Here is a 27,241-nt window from a genome sequence, read left to right as displayed (position 1 = left end):
TCTAGCAGAGTTGTTGGAAGAAATTTCAACTTGAGCTCTGAGATCTTCATTTGGAACTCAAATTTTACTAAGCTGACCTCATCCTTTTATTTTCTTACTGCGACAGTCAACTTTTGAATTTTCGTGTTACTGCAGCATCGTTTAGAATGTGAAGTTCTAGTAGTGTTTAACATTCCTTCGTAATTTCTTCCTCCAAGATCTGGCTTCGCGCAACCAATTCTTCCTTTTCCTTCAGTGCTTGAGCGTTTTCTGCAAAAACATGCTCATCATTCATCTTGAATTCGCTGATAACTGATAGTGCGTGCTGCTCCCTGATCCTGAGCTCGTTTGATATCCCTTGATGAAGCATGTGGATGGTTTGAATAGGAAGCGAGGCTGAGTTGACACCGACATCTTTTATCTCTCTGAGTTGGGCATTTGCTTCATCTGCTTCTGCGCGCAGTGAATCGTCTGATAAAGGAATAACTCTGAGGTCTAGGGCTTTGTCTGTGTCTAGCACTGATGTGCTCTATTTCTGCAGGCTCGATTGAATCTTGCTTGCCTGTCCGACGGTCGCTTGAATTCAGCCTGTTTGAATCTACAACTCACGCAGATCCTTTGCATGCTCCCCAACATTTGCATGTACTACTGCTCGAACTGTGTCCATAGCTCTGTCGTTGTGTCATAGACCTTGTCTCCGATCTCATCCAAGTACCCCTTAGTGAAGTCCATTGGATCTGCATGTGCATGCTTGTTCGATTGATTCTTCTTCCTGGGTCGAGAAGTCATCTCCTTGGTCCACTTCTGCAATTTAATGGGAGTGTTGTGCTCCTCGCCACTGCCTCCTTCCTCCTCAGACCCTTCTTTGTCCGAAGTATGTTGAGAATAATACTCCTCAACTTCCAGTGTGGCCTCCTTTGTGGTGCGCTCCTTGTCAGCGACTGCCTTATTAGAAGCTTCCTTCATTTCCTATGTTGTTTTTTCTTGGGTTGCGGCTTGCTCAACCTCTTTCTTTTTCTGTGTTGTTTTCCCTCGAGAAGCAACCTACAAATATTCCTTTTTCTTCTGCGTTGTTGTGGCCTCCACAAAGGAAATTTCCCTGACTGTGTTGGTTCCTGCACCGAGATCTAATAGTTGCAGCAAGTTACTTAGCTATTTTCCCACGACTTCATGTACATCTACGTCAGTGACTAGGTATGGCAACTTGTACCATAGTTTCTTAGGATGGCGCCTCGCATGGATGGATACGTTATGAGAATCTACTTTAAACTCCACATAGGCCTCCAATTACCCACACAATGTTGGTGACAGCCTTGGCCTCTGGTTGATCACAACGCGAAGGTTCATCTTGACCAACACCCATAATACTTTTGTCTCCACGACCCTCTCTAGGTCCTTCATTGCCCATAGCGAAGTGAACTTTGCGACCTCTAGTAAATCATCGTCTCGTGGACGGAACTGGATGTCCTCTTGAGCCTCCACGCGATGCGGGAAATCAATAACAATAGCCATTCATAATGGAATGCCTTTCCATCATCTTGTGCTTCGTGACAATTCAACGTAAACTCTTTGCATAGATACTGCACCTAGATGTACTACACCCCCTTCGCACATTATGCAGCCAAGGAAATGACTAGCGCTAGCACCTCATCAATGCGACATTTTCTCATAATCTTACAAGCTAATATTTGGGCCAAAAATTGCACCTCCCTGTCGGTGATGGAACATATAGAGTATCCGTGCGACTTCTTCACTAAGCCATACTCGCGCTTCATTTTGTCCAAGATTTGTTTCTCTTTACTCTTGCCTCCAAACTCCTTGGTGGGATCCACCCCTTAGTAGGGAAACCTGGTGATATGGTGGATGAACATATCTATGATGGGGATGGGCTTTCCCAACCAAAGACACCCATCATGAACTAGTGTAAGCAATTGGCATACACACACCATGTTGATAGTGATTCAACTAAAGTTTGGTACCCACAACATATTCAGCAACCTAGCTTTTTCAACCCCTATGACCCACTTCATAGTCTCTAGTCGCGTGACTTTGGTCTCCTCATAGTATATCTTCGACAAATATTTGTTTGTCGCCAAGTGCAAGAATTTATCGTGGTCAGCTAGATCCCAAACCTCCATTTTTAGTGCGGGAATGCACCCTAATAACACACCTTCAAATGGAACTTTCTCTGGTAATAGTGGTGTAGAGACCATAAAATTGCTAGAATCGAGATCTTTTGAGACCTTCGCTTTTCCCTTTTGCAAGGGATATATTCTGGGAGCCTAGTGATAAACTCACCCTCCTCAACATCCAACTCTTCAACCCCATCACGAAGCTCCTCTGTGTCAAGATCCAAGGGTTCATATGGTTGTTTCAACTTTTCCATCTTCCTTTTTTGTCGAGCCTCCGTAGTGTTCTTCCTCGGTGACTGCCTCACTGATACAGCCTGTGGTTTCTTTTGTTTCTCCTTAGTAGTGGATGGTTTAAGCCTAGGCGACCTCGACGTCATAGGCACAGGTGGTGTAGCTTCCACTGTCAATGCAATTTTAGGGGCAACAACATCAAAGATAGTGGTTTCGGAGACAACGCTTCTGTCGGGATCAGTCATTTTCTCAAGAAAGATCTTACAGCTCCACTTAGGCAATTTCGCGAAATCCCGCTATGACAAAAGTTCCTCAAAATCATTCTTAGACATACAGGGAGGGAATTTTTTTTTCTGAAAGCAAAGTGTTTGACTGTAGGTCAACATTCTAGATATATAGGGAATTTCACATTCAAATCCGATTGTTCTCTCCAATTTCTGCTCGTAAATGCATCTTTGGCAGTGGATTGCCAAATATTTGCACCATAAATGCAACCTACCCACTCCTCCTAATGGGACTTTCGCCATCTAATCAACTACAATGCATCCAACAACTAGTTTTAGACTCATTTTCATGACACCATCCTCCATGGAGAAAATCTCTTGGCACAGCTCCTCCTGGCGCACTTCTAGCTCCCCTCGCACATCCACATTATTTCATTTTTTCAGTGTTTGGGCATTGTAGTTTATACTCCCATACTCCCTCGCAATTTCCTGGAGTACTAAGGATGTCCTTCTATCATGTAGTTATTACGCAAGGGTAGGATCCCCTTGATATAACTTCAGTCGACTCCCACTGACTCTTCCCAGAAATATTTCCCCATTCAGCTTCGCGAGCTGAACTATGCCACCATATGTAATTTGCTTGACTACATAGGGTCGAACTAGTACATTTGAAACTTCCTAGGGAACTTTGTGAACTTTCTATTATATAATAGCACTAACTCATTTACCTTGAAGTTGCGCAGCTTCATATATTGATCATGCCAGCCTTCTCAGGCTCCTTCTGCACCTATTGGTGAAGTCCTTGCTAGAAATCAGTCTTCTTCTTATTCCATCAATTGCAAGAGGCGTTCCTCCATATTTTCACGATCCGCCATATCAGTTAATGATGCAATTCACAAGCTTGGCACAATATAATCCATAGGCATCATAGCCTCTATCCCATTGACTAGTCCAAATGGGGTTTGTCTAATCAACTTTTTACATGTCATCCTATATGTCGATAGGACCGTTGGTATGTGCACATCCCATTCGTTTCTCTGCGTGTTGCAAAACTTCGTCAATGCATTCTCCAAGATTTTATTGAATGCTTCAACTGTACCATTTGCTTGAGGATGATAGGGCATACGCTTTTGATGATAAACCTGAAATTCTTCGAGCATCGCGAAAATAGTTTCATTCAGATAACACGTATCCATGTCACTCATCAATATCTTAGGACACACAAAACTTGTCAAGACATACTCAAATATGAACTTCGTGGGTGTAGCAGCACTAGAGTCCTTCACTGATTGTGCATATTCCCACCTCATCAAGTATTCAATCGCAGTAATAATATACTGCCTCCAGTATTTTTCCTTGGTGGATGTATTGGAACCACAAAGTCAATAGCCCATTTGTCAAACACCTGTAATGAAATATGAGGATTCAATGGAAATTCATCCATTCATGATGGTTTTCCCGTCCTCTGACATGCATTAAATGCCTTGCAATATGCCTTAGAATACTTATGTAGTGTTGGCCACCATAATCCTACGCGCAGAATCTTTTGCACGGGCGCTCCACTTGCATAGTGTACTCCCGCCACTCCTCCATGTGCTTCGGCAAGGATACTAGATCGTTCAAATTCCAGAACGTAGCGGCATAGTATTTCTTCAGTACCCATCTTATACAAGTGTCCCACAATCACAAAAAAGTCGGCAATGTGGACCACCAATTCCTTCTTCTGATGAGTAGAATATCCTTCCAGGGCTGTTCCAGTAGTTAGAAACTGGATTATATTAGCAAAGTGATCATCTGCGACCCTTACAGCAAAGAGTTGCACATCTAACAACCCTTCTTCCAAACTATTTAGTTCTTCGTCTATCTCAATCCGGGATAAATGATCTGGTCCCGCATTCAATTGTCTAGGATTTACGATCACTTCAAATTCATATCCTTGAAACAACAATAACCATCTACAGATCTCCCCCCCAACATAGGTTTGTTGACCAGGCACTTGAGAGCGGAGTGAACTGTATACATTTTGAAATGTGCACCCAACATATAATGTCGAAACTTCTGCAATGCATAGATCATTGCCAATCTTTTGCGCTCTATAGTTGAATAATTCTTCTCAGCCTTTGACAATTTCCAGCTCGCGAAGGCTACAAGGTGATCTATCTCGCCTTCGCCTAGCTCAGTCAATACCGTACCAAACGCAATACAGGAGGCATCCATGTGAACATGAAATTCTTTCTTTTAGTCGAGAAACACCAAAATAGGCGCAGCCACCATCTTTTCCTTTAACACATCCAGAGTATGCTGACACTCTTCGTCCCAACAGAAGGTCGCGTCCTTCTTCAGTAATTTCTCCATTGATGCAGTTATCTATGCATAAGCTTTGATGAACCTTTTATAGTAACCAGTATGCCCCAACGTTGCATGTAGCTACTTTACATTATTCAGAGCTCCTAAATTGACAATCACAACTATCTTCAGAGGGTCTACCATTAGTCATTGCTTACAGACCACATGGCCCAACAATATCCCATAAGGCACGCAAAAGATACATTTATTCAAATTTAGAGCAATCTGGTATCTACGACATGTATCCAACATAAGGTGTATTCTTGCAACATGGTGTTTTACCAACCCAAAAAAATCTAGTCATCAAAATACACTCGTAGGAATTTATGGATGAATTCTTTGAGCGCTGCAAATACAACTCTTGAAAAGATCGCGGGTTCATTCTTCAGTCTGAATGGCATCACTATGTATTGGAAGCATCCCCACTCTATCATGAAATTCGTCTTGTTGCCATCCTCTAGTGTGATCTTAATTTGATGGTACCCTGAGAACCCATAAGTGAATGAATAAGCTTCCTACCCTCCAACATTCTCCAAAACTTCGTCTGTAAACGGTGTTAGAAATGGGTCATGAACACATGCATCATTGATCTTCCTCAGGTCTGCACATATTCTGATTTCACCCTATTGCTTCTTCTCTTGAACTACCATAGGGCTTACCCAATTAGATTCTTCTACTAGCTCAATAGTTCTCGCTTCCAGCATTTTGTCTAGCCCTTTCCGAACCTTTTCCTTATACTTGGGATTCAGTTGGTAAGGTCTCTGTTTCACGGGCTTCACACCGAGTTTTAAGGTGATCTTAATCACTCCTAGATCTCCTACTATTCCCTTCAGGTCTGAGAACTTGGTAGGAAACAAGTCCTCGTATTCGCATAGAAGCTTAGCAACTTTATCAATTGTATATTCATCCCAATAATCTCATATCTTTGAAAACTTAGGCTACACATTGGATCCAATGTTTACTTGCCTAGTCTTCAAAGGTTCTGATATATCAGGGTTCTCTACTTTAGGTCCTTCAACCTTGTGTTGTCCTTCAGTCTCCGGAATATTGATTTTTCACGGATCATCTTCTTCTTCTTCTGCAGTCACATTATAGCATTCCAACGCATGGTATAGCTAAGTACTCCAATCGAGTTGAACCCATTCTACTCGATCTTTAGGAGTTCTAAAGGTAGCTTCCTTAATTTCCTAGAGCACTTCATCGATGCACTCAGACCCATCCTCAAAGCTGAAGGTGAAAAAAAAACGTTCCCTTAAGATATCCCATTTGGTTGTCCCATGGCATAAATCTATTTCCAAATACCAGTTCATTGGGATAGTATCGAGGGTATGACAGAATATATGTACCCATTTTGGTTGTGGCTATTCTTCCCAAGATTTAATCCACTACGCCAAATGCTTGCGCAGATCATCATTTCTGCTATATTTCTCAATCATCCTGGTATTAGCATATCAAACCTCAGCTTCAGCATCCGCTTGTATTCCCTCCATTCAACGAAGCTTTCCCTATGAATACCCCACCAACGGGTAGGCGTAGTGCACAGTGCGAATTTAAGTGCCTAGAATCGATGTTCCTTGGGCACCTCACTTTCAAACTTATCCAATAAGATATTAACATCATTCAAACCATCATAATGCGGAAGATTTCTTACCTCCATAGATATGCATTGCAATGATTTTGTCATCGTATTGCAATGTAGCCTAGAGACTTCATGCAACCAATTATCTTAGTGTTCGAGCTCTTCATCTAAGTCTGAGGTACAAGAGTTGTCTCTATCCCATGAAATTCACCCATTTGCAGTGGGATTGATTGAATCTTCATCGCATGCAGTTATGTTGTATATCTGATCTAGATCATCATCTTCCACATAATCAGGGACTGGTTCATTGTTGTGCACTCCTTCAGCAGGGTCTAGTTGCACAATAACTCTAAGCACCTTCTTCTCAAATGTCATCCTTCGCTTCTTCAGATTAATCACTGCATCCATGTCGAAGGCCCAATCAATTCCTAGTAGTGCAGGGTAAGGATTGATGTCATCTAGTATTTCAATTACCTCAAGGTCATCCAACACACTCACTCCTTCAATGTCCACTGTTACCCCATATAGGTGCCCCATAGGAATGATCTTCTGCTGATTGGCCATGCATAGCTGTATAGGAGACCATTGTAGCGCAAGTATTCCATCCTTTCCCATGTCTTCTTAGGCAGTACATTCGCATCAGAACCCAAATCTAGGATGACTTGGTCCATTTCACACTCCCCGATCTGCGTGGTTAACCTCATCTCACCCCCGTTCCGCTTCTTTTGTTTACCTAGTTTCCTCACAATGCGTTGTTTTGAAGGAATCATATTTTTTCCCTTACAATTGTCAATCAGCTCCTGAAGCCCTTCTACTGCCTTCTGATCCCTCAACAACTTCATACAAGTTTTGAGAAAAGTGGCTAATAACGAAGGATCCACATCTTGCACTTCACTGTTCCCAGCTGATTTCTTTTGAATCCTGGATGTACAAGCTTTAGCAAAATGTTTCTTGGCCTCCATAAAAGTTTTTGTAGGTTGGTTGAGGTTAAACTCAACTTCCTATTCAGTAGCCTTGCGCACCCATCCTTTGTTTCTGGTTGCTTTCCCTTATCTTCTCCTATGTCCATACCACTACGCATTACAATATTGATGCTAAGATTCTCTTCGTGAGGCTCTACCCTCATCATTTTGATATTCTGCATAGGTTGTTGTGTCTTTTTCTCATGCATCTTAGCAATCAACATCGGGAAATCTTCTATCACATGATCGAACTATTTGCAATATTGAAAAGATTGATGCGTTGGGTTCTGACACTTGCACGGAAAATGTCTAGTTTTGCCACAATTAACAAATAACTTGTCCACGACCTCTGCCAACCCCTCCTCCTCTTCCTGTTTCACGACCTTGAAATCCTCCGCATGCTGCACCTACACTCTAATCCTAAGGCCGATTTTTCACCTTCATTCGATAGGTAGGGGTCCTTTCCATTATCAATTTTTAACTTCGACAGTTTCGCTCGTCATGTCTAACCAATTTACAGAAAGTACAAAACAATTGTTGTACTGTGCGAACAAATTTTTTCAAGAGATGACAATTATCAGTTGCATGCTTCCCAGCTATCTAGCAGATAACGCACCATAATGGTACTCCCATGCTCGGTCCTGCTATATTTTCGGGCTTTAGAGGCACAAAACCTCTTCCAATCAGGTAATTCTGATAAGCATGGTAATGATCCTTATCATGTCCCTTGTCCTTGCATTTTATACACTAGACTTCAGTGCGCACCTACAGCTAAGATTCCTTTCTTGTTTTAAAGCTCGGTAACTCCATGTGTAGACTTGCCAACTGTGATTGAATCTATTGTACTCCAACATTCATAGCTTGTACTGGCAAGGCTTTGAACCTCATTGTGATATCCACAACCTCTGTTTGTGTTCCTATCTTCTGCTATGATAATGATAATATTAGGTGAGGCACCTACGAAGCAATGTACCAGTCTCTGCGTTGATCATTTGTGATGTTCATATTAGCCTGCCAGATCAGGAATTTTAGCCTCTGGTTGAAATCCCACGAGCATTCATTTACCCTTTGTTGTATCTCCTTACTTAGCTTTGTGACAGACTGCGCCTGAGACTTAGGCTTCTTAAACTCACTATTCAATGCTTGCTGAGTCTCTGCCAACGTCGTGCCAGGTCTACCTTAACAGAACTTGATATACTAAGTCAGTGCCCTATCATGCAACACTGTGACCAATTGTGCTATCTTTAGATTATCATATATCAGTGATCTACTACGTTGTCCACACAAAATTTGCAAAAAGACAAAATTACTTGGGGTCTTTGCTCCCTACCCCTTTAAAGATTGACATCTTCGTTGTGTTTTTCATGTTGAATGGTTGAGGCAGAGGTGGAGGTGGAGGTGAAGGTGTAGGTGTATGTAGTGGAGGTAGAGGCGAAGGTGGAGTGGATGGATGAGGTAACCTCAGAATACCCTGACTTACTAATTGCAGTGCACATGTATTCAGAATAGTTCCTTCATCGTCACTTGAAGAGGATCCCAATAGCAGACTATATTCATAGGCCAATTCTCCATTCCTTTTGAAGGGTTTTCCGCTTTGTGTAGTCCCAAACATCAAGGTAATGGCATAACCCATTTTTCACACGACAACATCTTAATCCAAGTTTTCATATATTTTGAATACTTACCTCACGGTCCCTTGAAGAGCTCACACTCTGCTTTGCTATAACTGATGGTCATATCAATCGCGAGCTTAGTGATGAATCCTCCTATGATACGATCAATCCAGTGATATAAAACCTACGCGATGTTATTTTATGAAACTTCCAAGCACCTCACCAGTGCTAGAGTTCACACAGTAGGGCCATCAAGTCTCCACGTACCCTGACTATCCGCTAATTTAGAAAACCACTCATGCAATTCGCAGGGGAAGAAACAAAAAAAATCTTCGGTCTCATCTATGTACAGGTATCTCTCCAACCACTGTTCCTTGGATAATCGCGGATTTCTGTTCTCCTGAGCTGCAAACGTGCAACTTCCGATCGATCCACTTCTCGATTTCCTTCTTAGTAGGAAACCACTTATTCAACATCACACATTCCTCAGATAGATCCTGGTCCTGACAACAGAACCATTTGTTGGCTTGATGGGGCTTGACCCAGGTTCAACTTTAACTGTGCCAACCAACAAAACCCTAAACTACTGGCCCTTTCGGCAACAACCCATGTAGCGCAGGTTGCAGTCTCACCCGAAGCAGTATTAGGGGATGCTAGAACCAAGTTTCTGCATACAGAGGTGTGATGGGTTCTTGAAGTTATACGACTCAGATCTGCCTTCCCGTAGCTTTATCCCTTCCGAATAAACAACTACTGCAAATCTAACTAAATGACGCCCAGATCTTCACGAAGGTACTTAGTTGTACTTATTATGCATAAAGATAATAGATATACCAAGTTCTCACAGTAAATAAGAATTCATTCATATAAAACACATTACAGAGAGAAGGTATATAAACTTAGTAGAAGTAAATAAAAGGACACAGATGCATCATTTTTGGCCCAAAACAGTCGTTATTAAGTGTAAGCGTTTAGATACAGACTCTTTATCCCTATGCACTAAGCTGTAGGGGCTCGCACACTCAGCTTGCGGACTTACCAAGGTCTCCGCGCACTCAACTGCAGGAGCCTTCCCCTTTCACCTAAGTACAGGAAACAAACCTTTCCTGCCTTAACATCTTGCTCTTACAATGATTTTTCCAGTTCAGTTCTCCTCTAAGACTCGCTATGAATCAACTTTATATAGCCTTTTCTTTACAATACCATGGCCTGCGAACCATGGGCGGTTCTCAAAACAACTCTATCACCTACCCAACTAAGGGATTAAAGCCCCTTTGACTCCTACTAGCTTCGCGCTCCGTTTCCATATTTCACGGAGACTTTACATTCGTTGCAAAAGATAATAAAAAACTGACTCAAAACATAACAAAATTGACCCACAGGGACCCCTTCCCAACAATTAGCATGTAGTATAAACTTCAAAATGACTCTAACTCATCTACATTTTGTCTCTAGTTGGTTATAGGGTTTCAGACTGCAATATTCTTGGTGTCTAGTCACAACTATTTATTATGCCCCAATTGTTTATTGTTTCTCATGTGTTGATAATGAAACTAGTTGGTGGCTCTCAAATGCCAATGGAAATACTCAAATTTGTGGATCTTCCTTCCTTAATAAACAAATCCAACCAGAAAATCTTAAAACCTGCAAGGTCCTCTTCATTTTTCTTATCATGCATGCGTATTAAGGCTTCAATCATTGCTAACAATCAACAACTTTTTGAGAATTTTACCACATGGATAAGGTATAAAATCAAGGGCTATTGACTAAGCTTCATCACTAGTCAAATTCCTCACCTTTTGGCTCCTTTCCAACATGACCACTCTACTTCCCTTCACCATTCCTATATGCAGCCCACAAAAACGCAATTTTCCTTGCCCCTTGAAAATTTGGTCTTCCGCATTTCCCGAGGAACGTACTTAATCCATTCATTACATTTTCTACTGAGACGACTCTCTCAAATACCATCCAATGCTTTCAAAATTTTTGGAGGTGAAAACAACCACCAACCTCCTTACACCCACTAAATGATTGGCTTGTATTTTCAATAAAAGGAAAATAAAGGGTAGTTCATACTATTGATCTAGCAAGGTGGATTGTGATCTAATAGACATGTAAAACCCCCTTTCTTTCCTCCCTCGTTATTCCCTAGTAGTGGTATCGTAGCCCCTATAAGTGCTTGTGCCTCAATGAGTTCTTTACATTTTCATTAATTGAATATTTAGATACATACAATGTTTTGACTTGTCTAGATCAACTTCACATGTAATGAAATATTCATGTTGAAATAAGACAATGCTAAACATGATTAGTTAAAATTAATTAGTGGATCAAAATGGGGACATGATATTGATAGGGCACATAAAGCCTACACAAAATTTATCATTTTTTTCATCTTTGTCATTTTTTTAAGTTTTACTATAAAATACACAATGTGGTATGTGTTATCCACTCATATAATAATTATGGTTTTTTTACAGTTATAATGATAAACCAATCTTCTCCTTCTTCATTTTGTAGAAATGAATTGTAGTACCTTATGGATATTGACCCTACTAAGTGGATAACGTTGAGCCAAACAAAGAGAAGGGTACATAAAAAAATCAATAAGTGATTCCATGTCAAACAACGAGAGACCCAAAGATTGACAACTAGAACAAGGAAGTGGTGTCGAGGTAGGTAAGGAGAGACTAAGTAAAAGTGCAAAGTGTAACACAAATACATGCATATTTAAAAGAGAATGAGAAGTTATGTTAAATAAGTACAAATTACAAAGCATCGACAACATAGGGAGACAAAAGAGAATAAGAAGTTATGTTAAACAATGAAAAATTACAAAGCATCGACAATATAGAAAAACAAAAGAGAATTGAAAATTATGTTAAACAAATAAAAACTACAAAACATCCAAACATAAAGAGACAACCATGTTAAGATAAGCAAAAAAAGAACTTATATCAAATAAACACAAATGACAAAGCATCCACAACATAGAGAAACAAATTATGCTAAATGAGAAGCTAATCTAAAAAGTTACAAACCACACAGAATCCACAGTAAAGAGACATAAACAACATTAAGAAAGAAGTGTAGTCAAATAGATATAAACAAAAAATCATCGACAATGAAAAAAAAATAAACACAACAAAAATCATCCAAAATATTAAAAGATAAACAAAATATTAAAAGATAAACAAAATATTAAGAGATAAACAAACTATAAGTCATCCATACGAAGAAAGAAATATCTACAATAAGGAGCAAGAAATTATGTGAGAACCCAAACAAAATGTAAGCATGCACCACCAACCTTTGACATATCTACAATAGGGAGCAATAAATTATGTGAGAACCAAAACAAAATGTAAGCATGCAACGCCAACCTTTATATATATATAAAATTTTATTAGTAAAATGAAAAGTTCAATTAAACATATATTATTGGCCAAAAGCACTTTTCCAACGCAATTAAGAATTATCAATTTGGTTAGACTAATATAGTTCTTAGACTTAACCTTTCCTCTGGGAGTATGAACATTAATGTGGGAAAAATTATTTTCCACACGAAATCTTTATTACACATCTCATGACAACTCATGTTGTACCAGCATTACCTACTGTTAATAATAATACATATGCTCTTTGCTAGATGGATATATAAATGTAAGGGGAAATTTTCATTTTTTATTAAAATATTAGTTAAATATTTAAAATTAAAATTTTTAACTCTCTATTAATAATAGTACATATGCTCTTTCTAGATGGATATATAAGTGTAAGGGGAAATTTTGATATTTTATTAAAATATTAATTAAATATTTAAAATTAAAATTTTAGCTCAATTAATTTCAATATAAAACAATAGATAGAAAGTGCCCTACAAAGTGACAAGGGCAAATCGTAGGTTTCCATGATGGAAGCAACTCAATAAATGGTGGCATTTGCACTAATGTAAATTTATAAATATAAAAATGTGATTATGATGGTAATATTAAAGTATAGTTACTTTATACGGTTTTATTTAAAATAATATTTTCTAATGTTTTATTTAATATTTATTATTAATGTAAATTTATTTATTGTAATGGCTTTATGGTATTTTGGAAGGAAGGAGTTTGTTATTTTGTGAATTAATTAGAGTTGAAAATTAAAATTATATTTATTTAAATGGCTTCCTTTATATTTATATTAAATTTAAATTTCAAAATATATATGTTATATTATTAATTTACTTGATTTTTTAATTCAACAAAATTTTAGTAATTTTGGAATGCTATTTTTAATAATTTTTATGATACAAAAATAAAATTCTCAAATATTTCATGTAATTTCTTATGATATACCATATTCAATTTTAGATATTAATAATTACCATCATCATCATTATTATTACATTTTCTTATTAATATATTTAATTTATTATTGTGCTTAATTTATTTAATAAAATTAATCATTGAAAAAAATTCAGGTAATCTCTTACGATAAACCATATTCAATTTTAAACATTAAGCATTACCATTATCATTGTTACATCTTTTTAAAAATATTTGTAATCTATTGTCGTACTTAGTTTCTTTAATAATAATTAATTGTGAGGGATTTTTTCCTATATCATTAATTTTTGGTAATTAATTTAAATATATGAATAAATTTATATAATAAATTATACTTTAATAACAATTCTATTGTGAATATTTTTAAAATTATTTTTTTCCATGGAAGAAATCATTATATTCAAAAGATGAATACACATGTTATAGTATAGAAAGGACTGACTAGGCCTTATATTCTTCAAATAATGATACATTGATTGTTATTAGTTGAAAACTAGCCCATAAGCCCTTAGAAAAAGACTATAAGCCATCCATACAATAAAACAAAGCTACTTATAATATAATCCCCCTAATTATGGAGGAAAAAATTGATCAGTTAGTTTCAAATCAAACTTTGACTTTACAAACATTATGAAAAAAAAAATGACTATAAATTGAGATTCATAAACTCGTGGACTTATCCTTCAATTAATTTTATCATCCCAAAGGAGTCTAAGGAAGTGAAAAAACTTCTTTAGAAAGCTCATTAACCTTGAATTTTAATTCCCTATATTTATGCTTGAAACAAAAGCAATAAAAATACATGAAAGGTTATGGTATGATTAACAACATAGAGATAAGAAGAAATATTTCCACTGAAATGCTTTGAGAAGCCCATTAAAAACAAGATAAAAGTCCCCAAGAACATGAAGCCTTTTTATGCCTTTATTATGTGTAAACTTAAGCAAATTCTAAAGAGCTAGAAATTTAACCTTGTTGTTAGAGTCCCTACCCAAAGCACATCTTACATGACAATAGTGAGATTGAGAGAGAATTAGGACCACTCCTAGCCTACAAATTGTAGGATGACCCTGGTTCACATCATCAAAAAGTTCCTACGGGATTTCCTTCACCTAAGCAAGTATGATGGGGAACTGTTTGGTCAATTTAATGTTCTTAAATTGCAAGCATAAAATATCGACTGGAGTTGGTAAACTTATGAAGTGCAAGTGCACTATATATGCTAGAAGCCCTTTTTAATTTGCAAGATGATGGTTATATTTGTTTTGGGGATTTTTGTTGTTATCTGGGTTCCTATTTGTAAGCATTAGATTAGAATAAGATTTCTACAAATTAATGAGTGGAAGTGGAGCTATTGTTAAACTAATTTACCAGGTCATATCTATATTAAGTATCTTTCCTATGACTAGTTTTTAATAAATTATGTTGGAACACAAGAGATATATGAGTCAATGTTTTCTAAAACATATTATGTTAAGTATTCTAAAATTATGAACCTAGCCTAAACACCTTACTGTAATAAAACAGAGTATTGATATTTAAATGATTCTAAGAGAAAGAAAACGATCCTTTAAAATCTGTCTAAGGCCCAATCAATTCCTAGTAGTGCAGGGTAAGGATTGATGTCATCTAGTATTTCAATTACCTCAAGGTCAATCAACACACTCACTCCTTCAATGTCCACTGTTACCCCGTACAGGTGCCCCATAGGAATGATCTTCTGCTGATTGGACATGCGTCGCTGTATAGGAGACCATTGTGGCGCAAGTCTTCCCATCCTTTCCCATGTCTTCTAGGCAATACATTCGCATCAGAACCCAAATCTAGGATGACTTGGTCCAATTCACACTCCCCGATCTGCGCAGTTAACTTCATCTCATGCCCGTTCCACTTCTTTTGTTTACCTAGTTTCCTCACAACGTGTTGTTATGAAGGAATCATATTTTTTCCCTTACAATTGTCAATCAGCTCCTGAAGCCCTTCTACTGCCTTCTGATCCCTCAACAACTTCATACAAGTTTTGAGAAAAGTGGCTAACAACAAAGGATCCACATCTTGCACTTCACTGTTCCCAACTGATTTCTTTTGAATCCCGGATGTACAAGCTTTAGCAAAATTCTTCTTGGACTCCATAAAAGTTTTTGTAGGTTGGTTGAGGTCAAACTCAACTTCCTATTCAGTAGCCTTGTGCACCCATCCTTTGTTTTTGGTTGCTTTCCCTTATCTTATCCTATGTCCATACCACTACGCATTATGATATTGATGCTATGATTCTCTTCGTGAGGCTCTGCCCTCATCATTTTGATATTCTGCGTAGGCTGTTGTGTCTTTTTCTCATGCATCTTAGCAATCAACATCGGGAAATCTTCTATCACATGATCGAACTATCTGCAATATTGAAAATATGGATGCGTTGGGTTCTGACACTTGCACGCAAAATGTCCAGTTTTGCCACAATTATAGCAAATAACTTGTCCACGACCTCTGCCAACCCCTCCTCCTCTTCCTGTTCCGCGACCTTGAAATCCTTCATGCGCTGCACCCGTACTTTGATCCTAAGGCCAATTTTTCACCTTCATTCGATAGGTAGGGGTCCTTTCCATCATCAATTCATAACTTTGATAGTTTCACTCATCGTGTCCAACCGATTTACAGAAAGTACAAAACAATTGTTGTATTGTGCGAACAAATTTTTTCAAGAGATGACAATTATTAGTTGCATGCTTCCCAGCTATCTGGCAGATAATGCACCATAATGGTACTCTCGTGCTCTATCCTACGATATTTTCGGGCTTCAGAGGCACAAGACCTCCTCCAATCAGGTAATTCTGATAAACATGGCAATGATCCTTATAATGTCCCTTGTCCTTGCATTTTATACACTAGACTTCAATTCACACCTACAGCTGAGATTCCTTTCCTGTTTTCAAGCTCAGTAACTCCATGTGTAGACTTGCCAGCTACGACTAAATCTATTGTACTCCAACATTCATATCTTGTACTAGCAAGGCTTCGAACCTCATCGCGATATCCACAACCTCTGTTTGTGTTCCTATCTTCCACTGCGATAATGATAATCTTAGGTGAGGCACCTACAAAGCAATGTACCAGTCTCTGCGTTGAACATCCGTGATGTTCATACTAGCCTGCTGGATCAGGCATTTTAGCCTCTGGTTGAGATCCCATGAGCATTCATTTACCCTTTGTTGTATCTCCTTAAACTTTGTGACAGACTGTACCTGAGACTTAGGCTTCTTAAACTCCCTGTTCAACGCTTGCTGAGTCTCTGCCAATGTCGTGCCAAGTCTGCCTTCACAGAACTTGATATACTAAGTCAGCACCCTATCCTGCAGCACTTGACCAGTTGTGCTATCTTTAGATTATCATCAGTGATGTACTACGTTGTCCACACAACATTTGCAAAAAACAAAATTACGCGAGGTCTTTGCTCCCTACCCCTTTAAATATTGACATCTTCATTGTGTTTTTCACATTGAATGGTTGAGGCAAAGGTGGAGGTGGAGGTGAAGGTGTAGGTGTATGTAGTGGAGGCAGAGGCGAAGGTGGAGTGGATGGATGAGGTAACCTCAGAATACCCTGAATTACCAATTGCAGCGCACTTGTATTCAGAATAGTTCCTTCATCATCACTTAAAGAGGATCCCAATAGCGGACTATATTCATAGGCCGATTCTCCATTCCTTCTGAAGGATTTTCCGCTTCGTGCAGTCCCAAACATTAAGGTAATGGCATAACCCATTTTTCACACAACAACATCTTAATCCAAGTTTTCATATATTTTAAATACTTACCTCACGGTCCCTTGAAGAGCTCGCGCTCTGCTTCGCTATAATTGATGGTCGTATCAATCGCGAGCTTAATGATGAATCCTCCTATGATACGATCAATCCAGTGATCAAAAACCTGCATGATGTTATTTTATGAAGCTTCCAAGCGCCTCACCAGCTCTAGAGTTCACACAGTAGGGCCATCAAGTCTCCACGTACCTTGACTGTCCACTAATCTAGAAAACCACTCATGCAATTCATAGGGGAAGAAACAAAAAAAAGCTTCGGTCTCATCTATGTACAGGTATCTCTCCAACCACTGTTCCTTGGATAATCGCGGATTTTGTTCTCCTGAGCTGCAAACGCGTGAAACTTCCGATTGATCCACTTCTCGATTTCCTTCTTAGTAGGAAACCACTTATTCGCCATCACACATTCCTTAGATAAATCCTGGTCCCAACAATAGAACCATTTGTTGGCTTGATGGGGCTTGACCCAGGTTCAACTTTAACTGCACCAACCAACAAAACCCTAAACTGCTCGCCCTTTCGGCAACAACCCATGTAGCGTAGGTTGTAGTCTCACCCGAAGCAGTATTGGGGGATGCTACAACCAAGTTTCTGCATCCAGAGGTGTGATGGGTTCCTGAAGTTCTACAATTCAGATCTGCCTTCGCATAGCTTTATCCCTTCCGAATAAACAACTACTGCAAATCTAACTAAATGACGCCCAGATCTTCACGAAGGTACTTAGTTGTACTTATTATGTATAAATATTATCGATATACCAAGTTCTCACAGTAAGTAAGCATTCATTCATATAAAACACATTACAGAGCAAAGGTATATAAACTTAGTAGAAGTAAATAAAAGGACACAGATGCATCATTTTTGGCCCAAAACAATCGTTATTAAGTGTAAGTGTTTAGATATAGACTCTTTATCCCTGTGCACTCAGCTGTAGGTTCCCGCGCACTCAGCTTGCAGACTTACCAAGGTCTTTGCGTACTTAGTTGCAGGAGCCTTCCCCTTTCACCTAAGTACAGGAAACAAACCTTTCATGCCTTAACACCTTGCTCTTACAATGATTTTTCCAGTTTAGTTTTCCTCTAAGACTCGCTATGACTCAACTTTATGTAGCTTTTTCTTTACAATACCATGGTTTGCGAACCATGGGCGGTTCTCAAAACAACTCTATCACCTACCCAACTAAGGGACTGAAGCCCCTTTGACTCCTACTAGCTTCATGCTCCGCTTCCATATTTCATGGAGACTTTACATTCGCTACAAAAGATAATAAAAAATTGACTCAAAACATAACAAAATTGACCAACAGGGACCCCTTCCCAACAATTAGCTTGTAGTATAAACTTGAAAATGACTCTAACTCATCTACATTTTGTCTCTAGTTGGTTATAGGGTTTCAGACTACAATATTCTTGGTGTCTAGTCACAACTATTTATTATGCCCCAATTGTTTATTGTTTCTCATGTCTTGACAATGAAACTAGTCGGTGGCTCTCAAATGCCAATGGAAATACTCAAATTTGTGGATCTTCCTTCCTTAATAAACGAATCCAACTAGAAAATATTAAAACCCACAAGGTCCTCTTCATTTTTCTTATCATGCATGGTTAGTAAGGCTTCAATCATTGCTAACAATCAATAACTTTTTGAGAATTTTACCACATGGATTAAGGTATAAAATCAAGGGCTATTGACTAGGCTTCATCACTAGTCAAATTTCTCACCTTTTGGCTCCTTTCCAACATGACCACTCTACTTCCCTTCACCATTCCTATATGCACCCCACAAAAACACAATTTTTCTTGTCCCCTGAAAATTTGGTCTTCTGCATTCCCCTAGGAATGTACTTAACCCATTCATTACATTTTCTACTGAGATGACTCCCTCAAATACCATCCAATGCTTTCAAAATTTTTGGAGGTGACAACAACCACCAACCTCCTTACACCCACTAAATGATTGGCTTGTACTTTCAATAAAAGGAAAATAATGGGTAGTTCATACTATTGATCTAGCAAGGTGGATTGTGATCTAATAGACATGCAAAACCCCCTTTCTTTCCTCCCTCATTATTCCCCAATAGTGGTATCGTAGCCCCTATAATTGCTTGTGCCTCTATGAGTTCTTTACATTTTCATTAATTGAATATTTAGATATATACACTGTTTTGACTTGTCTAGATCAACTTCACATGTAATGAAATATTCATGTCGAAATAAGAGAATGCTAAACATGATTAGTTAAAATTAATTAGTGGATCAAAATGGGGACATGATATTGTTAGGGCACATAAAGCCTACACAAAATTTATCATTTTTTTCATCTTTGTCATTTTTTAAAGTTTTACTAGAAAATACACAATGTGGTATGTGTTATCCACTCATATAATAGTTATGGTTTTTTTTAAATTATAATGATAAACCAATCTTCTCCTTCTTCATTTTGTAGAAATGAATTGTAGTACCTTATGGATATTGACCCTACTAAGTGGATAACATTGAGACAAACAAAGAGAATGGTACATAACAAAATTAATAAGTGATTCCATGTCAAACAATGAGAAACCCAAACATTGACAACTAGAACAAGGAAGTGGTGTCGAGGTAAGTAAGGAGAGACTAAGTAAAAGTGCAAAGAGTAACACAAATACATGCATATTTCAAAGAGAATGACAAGTTATGTTAAATAAGTACAAATTACAAAGCGTCAACAACATAGGGAGACAAAAGAGAATAAGAAGTTATGTTAAACAATGAAAAATTACAAAGCATCAACAATATAAAGAGACAAAAGAGAATTAAAAATTATGTTAAACAAATAAAAACTACAAAACATCCAAACATAAAGAAACAAACTATGCTAAGATAAGCAAAGAAGAACCTATGTCAAATAAACACAAATGACAAAGCATCCACAACATAGAAAAACAAATTATGCCAAATGAGAAGCTAATCTAAAAAGGTACAAACCACAAAGAATCCACATTAAAGATACATAAACAACATTAAGAAAGAAGTGTAGTCAAATAGATATAAAGAAAAAAATCATCGACAATGAAAAAAATAAACACAACAAAAATCATCCAAAATATTAAGAGATAATCAAACTATAAGTCATCCATACCAAGAAAGAAATATCTACAATAAGGAGAAAGAAATTATGTGAGAACCAAAACAAAATGTAAGCATGCACCACCAACCTTGACATATCTACAATAGGGAGCAATAAATTATGTGAGAACCAAAACAAAATGTAACCATGCACCGCCAACCTTGATATATATAAAATTTTATTAGTAAAATGAAAAGTTCAATTAAACATATATTATTGGCCAAAAGCACTTTTCCAACGCAATTAAGAATTATCAATTTGGTTAGACTAATATAGTTCTTAGACTTAACCTTTCGTCTGGGAGTATGAACATTAATGTGGGAAAAATTATTTTCCACTCGAAATCTTTATTACACATCCCATGACAAGTCATGTTGTACCAGCATTACCTACTATTAATAGTAATACATATGCTCTTTACTAGATGGATATATAAATGTAAGGGAAAATTTTGATTTTTTATTTAAAATATTAGTTAAATATTTAAAATTAAAATTTTAACTCTATACATGAAATCACCTACTATTAATAATAGTACATATGCTCTTTACTAGATGGATATATAAGTGTAAGGGGAAATTTTGATCTTTTATTAAAATAGTAATTAAATATTTAAAATTAAAATTTTAGCTTAATTAATTTCATTATAAAACAATTGACAGAAAGTGCCCTACAAAGTGACAAGGACAAATCGTAGGTTTCCATGATGGAAGCAACTCAATAAATGGTGGCATTTGCACTAATGTAAATTTATAAATATAAAAATGTAATTATGATGATAATATTAAAGTATAGTTACTTTATACGGTTTTATTTAAAAAAATATTTTCTAATGTTTTATTTAATATTTATCATTAATGTTAATTTATTTATTGTAATGGTTTTATGGTATTTTGGAAGGAAGGAGTTTGTTAAAATTATATTTATTTAAATGGCTTCATTTATATTTATATTTATATTAAATTTAAATTTTCAAATATATATGTTATATTATTAATTTACTTGATTTTTTAATTCAAATTTTTTTTTAGTAATTTTGGAATGCTATTTTTAATAATTTTTATGATACAAAATAAAATTCTGAAATATTTCAAGTAATTTCTTATGATACACCATATTCAATTTTAGACATTAATAATTACCACCATTATCATCATTATTGTTGCATTTTTTTATTAATATATTTAATTTATTATTGTGCTTAATTTATTTAATAAAATTAATCATTGAAAAAAATTCAGGTAATCTCTTACGATAAACCATATTCAATTTTAAACATTAAGCATTACCATTATCATTGTTACATTTTTTTAAAAATATTTGTAATCTATTGTCGTACTTAGTTTCTTTAATAATAATTAATTGTGAGGGATTTTTTCCTATATCATTAATTCTTCGTAATTAATTAAAATATATGAATAAATTTATATAATATAGTTATACTTTAATAACAATTCTATTGTGAATATTTTTAAAATTATTTTTTTCCATGGAAGAAATCATTATATTCAAAAGATGAATACACATGTTATCGTATAGAAAGGACTGACTAGGCCTTATATTCTTCAAATAATGATACATTGATTGTTATTAGTCGAAAACTAGCCCATAAGCCCTTAGAAAAAGACTACAAGCCATCCATACAATAAAACAAAGCTACTTATAATATAATCCCCCTAATTATGGAGGAAAAAATTGATTAGTTAGTTTCAAATCAAACTTTGACTTTACAAACATTATGAAAAAAAAAATGACTATAAATTGAGATTCATAAACTCGTGGACTTATCCATCAATTAATTTTATCATCCCAAAGGAGTCTAAGGAAGTGAAAAAACTTCTCTAGAAAGCTCATTAATCTTGAATTTTAATTCCCTATATATATGCTTGAAACAAAAGCAATAAAAATACATGAAAGGTTATGGTATGATTAACAACATAGAGATAAGAAGAAATATTTCCACCGAAATGCTTTGAGAAGCCCATTAAAAACAAGATAAAAGTCCCCAAGAACTTGAAGCCTTTTTGCGCATTTATCATGTGTAACCTTAAGCAAATTCTAAAGAGCTAGAAATTTAACCTTGTTGTTAGAGTCCCTACCCAAAGCACATCTTACATGACAATAGTGAGATTGAGAGAGAATTAGGACTGCTCCTACCCATCAAATTGTAGGATGACCCTCGTTCACATCATCAAAAAGTTCCTAGGGGATTTCCTCCACCTAAGCAAGTATGATGGGGAACTGTTTGGTCAATTTAATGTTCTTAAATTGCAAGCATAAAATATCGACTGGAGTTGGTAAACTTATGAAGTGCAAGTGCACTATATATGCTAGAAGCCTTTTTTTAATTTGCAAGATGATGGTTATATTTGTTTTGGGGATTTTTGTTGTTATCTAGGTTCCTATTTGTAAGCATTAGATTAGAATAAGATTTCTACAAATTAATGAGTGGAAGTGGAGCTATTGTTAGACTAATCTACCATGTCATATCTATATTAAGTATCTTTCCTATGACTAGTTTTTAATAAATTATGTTGGAACACAAGAGATATATGAGTCAGTGTTTTCTAAAACATATTATGTTAAGTATTCTAAAATTATGAACCTAGCCTAAACACCTTACTGCAATAAAACAGAGTATTGATATTTAAATGATTCTAAGAGAAAGTAAACGATCCTTTAAAATCTGTCTACAAAGTATATACAATCTCTCATTCTAAAAAGCATGAAGACAATTTTTTAACATTGATTACAAAGTATATACAAGTTCTGATTCTAAAAGCATGAAAACAATATGTTAATGCTGACTATAATTAAGTGAAAAACATTAAAGGAACTAAACCATTAAACGAATGAAAATAATTTCAAATGCAAACGAAATAACAAGATTTAACTGAGTTATAATGAAATGATAAAATAGTGAATTAAGGAAACTAAGCTAGAAGGAATGGCAATGCAATAATAGAAAGTGATAAAATGAAATAAACTTAATCTCGACTGTCTGGAGGGGCCCTATGCATATAGTAGGTTTAAATCCCACTCAAATACGCATCAATTAACAAAAAAGTAACTTTAATTAAATATGAGAACAAAAGGTTTGTTTCACACAATTTCTTTAGAGATTAACTATTACTTTCTTGTCATCGTTTACATAGGATACATATTTATATATAAAATGTGTGCTCAACAGTTTGAGACTTCTATGCCTACAGGTCTTTTAATCAATCCTTATTCAAATTCGAAACTTAAACAATAAAAGTGTTATCTCAATGATTTGCTATTTGGAAAGCAAATCGGAGAAACGTGATGCATTCAGACTTCTGCTAGCACATGTTTGACCTTTGCCTTTGACCACACCACTATTTGATTCCTTCAGTGAATTGGCTCAAGCGAATAGGAGGAGATCCATGAGGAGATTGATTCTCAACTGCTCATGTGCTTCCTTGCTTTGTTAGTGCATCAGAACCTTGTAAACCATGGAAATAGCTGCATATTTGTAAAATAACTGCAGAGTCATGTTAATTCTATAGCTAATGAAATCTTTAACATAATAATAAGGCACATTAACAAATATGAAAAATAAGACATATGAGAGTTTTTACCTTATCAAAATCTATGGTTTTAACTCTTTTATTGAGTTGATAGCGATGATGAAAAGAGGAAAATGGAGGAAAAAGAGTGTCAAAACAAAACAATTATGGAATTGTATAGGAATCTTGACATCTTACTTTTGGGCTCAACCATATCTTTCGTAGATAATATAATAATGGAAGTTGTTGTAACTAATAGGGGAATTTCAAAAGTTACAAAAATGTTAGAGTTCCTATTCCATCAAATGAAAAACAAAAGTAATACCCATAAACCATTCAACTAGAAAAACCACCTTATCTAAAATACATTCCCACATACACTCACTAAGAGTGAAAGGAATTATGCTTGAACTCTTGTGAACAAAAAAACCTTAACCTTATAAAAAAATGGAATAAAGAGATGAGAGGAGGATTCCTCACAGGACTTACGTAATGCATAATGACCAAGACCAACCCATCCCTTCATTAGACCATTGCCCTAGGATAACAACTTATTATTCAAAGCAAGACATAAACATATGCTGTATTTCAATGGAGCATGCAACCTCCAAAGAGAGCTCCACTACCACTACACATCATCAAAGAAATGTGATTCACACTAAGCTAGACCCATAAAGAATATTGACCTCATCTTCCTTTAAGCTAATTAAATTTGAATCTAGCTTGTCAACATATTGCCTCCACTCCTAATTTTCTTCTCTTCCTATTCATCTAATGATCTTCGTCGAATTAAAACTACATGTCCACTCACATGAGGAGACTAGGATTGAGCATCTTCTAAAAATTAAATCTCAATTCTGAGATTAGATCAAACCCCAAAGAGATTTGAAATTTTCCTTAAATCCTAATGAAGTATCTTCCTCGATCCTAACATTTTGGCCATTTCCAATTCTCCAAAAGACTTAATCACCAAAAAGAGGAAAGGCATAAACCAAATCCTTCCACATGATATGAAATTTCAAGGACGTCCTAGAACACTTGTACCAATCTTTGATCGACGAATTTTGTGAAAGAATGGGTTTCATCACTCTTCCTGAGAGGGCCTCATTATGAGTGTGCCTCTGAAAACTTCTAGTTATCGACACCTTCACAAAAACAAAGTTATTTTTATGCGCTAAATTCCCTACAATTTTGGAGTAGCCACCTGACTCAACTTAACTAAATTAATGCCCATACTATGTAAGATAGACCTTAGAAAATGGAGATTTGCCTTCTTAATTTTGGACAAAATACTTATTAGAATTGAGATGATGGATGTCCAAAATACTGGAATGTTATTGAGGTCCAATCTATGTAGAACCACCCTCCCATCGATGGAAAGGAGTCTAGTAACCAAAAATGAAATTCTCACTTCAACCTTATTGAGAATCCAGAACCAACCTACAACCTTTAACCCACTAGGATAAAGAAAAAAACCAAGATATTTGAAGTCGAGACCTAGATCTATTCAGAAGAAAAGGAAAATATACATGTAAAATCCTTAAATATATCATGTAATTTGAATAATTCAAATAAAAAAAGTCCAACTATAACTATGTTTATTGGGAGGATTGATTATTATCCTCCCTACACAAGTTCAATTTTGACAAATGAAAATAATAACTATCTACATTTATTTATGTATTTTTTATCACATTTATTATATGGTGTGCTTGGTTGTATATGAGTCCAAAATCCACCTTCCTTGTAGTTGGTTGCTTCTTAAAAGGAAATATACAAACAATGAGTGGTGTTAGTGATTAAACATGGACTATCAAAGCATTCGATTGAATGGAAGGAATGAATAAAGAAAAAAAAACTTAAACTAAACTAGCCCACCAGTAAACAAGATTGTGAAGAAAAAATCAACAAATAAGTATGAAAAGGATCCTCTTTATTGATTACACGTAGTGGAAGAGTTACAAATGAATGTCAAAGACACTTTAAGAAAGTTGATTGAGAAATGGTGCTCAATACACCTCAACAAGGATTTCCCTTCCTCAATCTCTTTTGCAATCTCTTGTTCCATGAAATAAGTAACGAAAACTCTATATAGGGGTGGAATTATCCTCACAATGGTATGCTATATTTCTTTGGAGCGATTTTGGCAGCGTAACAATACACAAATTCTTTTTATTTTTGGCTCTCCATGCTATTACATTTACAAAACTTTTGAACGCTCCTTCCCTCCTTTAGCTCATCAATGAGGTTATTTTCCTCATAAATGAGATGAGAGCTACCATCCTCTTGCCATTAAGGATTCTTGGGACTCAAGCCTCGAATGTTCATCCCATCATGTCAAAGGATTGAGTCTTTTTCAAGCAAGTTTGTGTCTAAAGGTGTTGAATGTGCTTCTAGTGACCTACACAACTATCAAAGCAAAAATCATGATGTAATGAATCTATGTATTTGGATCAGCTGTGAGGGTTAATTTTTTAGGTAAACCTTAGGAAAATATTTTGATTTTTTCCTTCCATAATGTTTCCAATTTAAAATGTGTCCTCTATATATAGAAATCACTGACTCCTAGTGTCTTTTTCTATGTACAAATGATTGTAAAATTTTATCATAATAACAATTTCCCCCTGATGTATGAGTTTAGGAACAAGTGTACAGTTGGAATAAATCAGGTTTTGTTGTTCTGATGATCAGTCATACCTACTTCTTGAGAGAGGGAGACTTGCTATGGAGATTATTAGGGAAAAATAACTTGGCTAAGAACTGAAAGAAAACCATGTTATAAAGAACTATTGATACAAAAGTGTATATATGAGGTAGGCATATCCCGTGCTCATTATGATGATTGTGACAGGAATATTACAAACATATAGGAAATATCCTATCAAGTCAGCATTGAAGTGGCTAAATGTTGCTGGTTGTAGAAGATAATTTCTTTTTCCTTCAGGGATGTATCTTACAAATAGGCTGAATTTGGTGTCCCCATCCATCAAATACAAAGCATTGTTGAAATAGGCACGATCAGACACATTGGTCTTTGACTAAATGAGAGAACTGTAATGGTCATAATGTACGATACATCTTTGACATGAAAACATATTTTGGTGCCGAACATTAGGGACACTAGTGAAATCAATGGGAAATAATGGTTCCCACTATGTCACCTAAGACTGTCTTGAAAATATGGGGAGAAATCAAGGTATTTGCTTCAATTATGGAATATGGGTGGCGATTTTGATAGAAAAGAAGCATTAACCACCCCAAAAATTATTCTAGGAGATCCATATGAAGAAAAGGGAGATGTTGTAACATGATAGGTCAAAGGAATTATGGCAAGAGTTCAAAGTATAGGTCCAGGGATACAAAATACTACCCAAGGTTGGAGTTGTA

General features: G+C 36.1%; 1 protein-coding gene across 1 annotated transcript; it reads right to left on the bottom strand.

The window, feature by feature from the left end:
- Positions 1–4,010: 4,010 nt before the first annotated feature.
- On the bottom strand, positions 4,011–4,783 carry LOC149207918 (uncharacterized). Its single transcript, XM_089398184.1, has 2 exons — positions 4,587–4,783; positions 4,011–4,470 (listed from the first exon to the last, which is right to left on the bottom strand). The coding sequence occupies exons 1-2, from the start codon at positions 4,781–4,783 to the stop codon at positions 4,011–4,013; spliced, it is 657 nt and encodes a 218-aa protein (XP_089254310.1).
- Positions 4,784–27,241: the final 22,458 nt, after the last annotated feature.

This window comes from Pinus tabuliformis, chromosome 1_2 (genome assembly GCF_031772625.1).
Source record: "Pinus tabuliformis cultivar Carrire ecotype Pingquan chromosome 1_2, CPIR1, whole genome shotgun sequence".
NCBI classification, from domain to species: domain Eukaryota; kingdom Viridiplantae; phylum Streptophyta; class Pinopsida; order Pinales; family Pinaceae; genus Pinus; species Pinus tabuliformis.
The sequence above is the reverse complement of the archived record's forward strand: the minus strand, read 5'-3'. Positions and strand labels throughout refer to the sequence as shown.

Bases quoted from the DNA above. Each gene is read 5' to 3' on its own strand.
- LOC149207918 (XM_089398184.1), bottom strand. From the start codon at position 4,783: ATGGATGCCTCCTGTATTGCGTTTGGTACGGTATTGACTGAGCTAGGC. The intron at 4,471-4,586 runs GTATACAGTTCA...CGTAAATCCTAG, and splicing joins TTGGGTGCACATTTCAAAAT to ACAATTGAATGCGGGACCAG.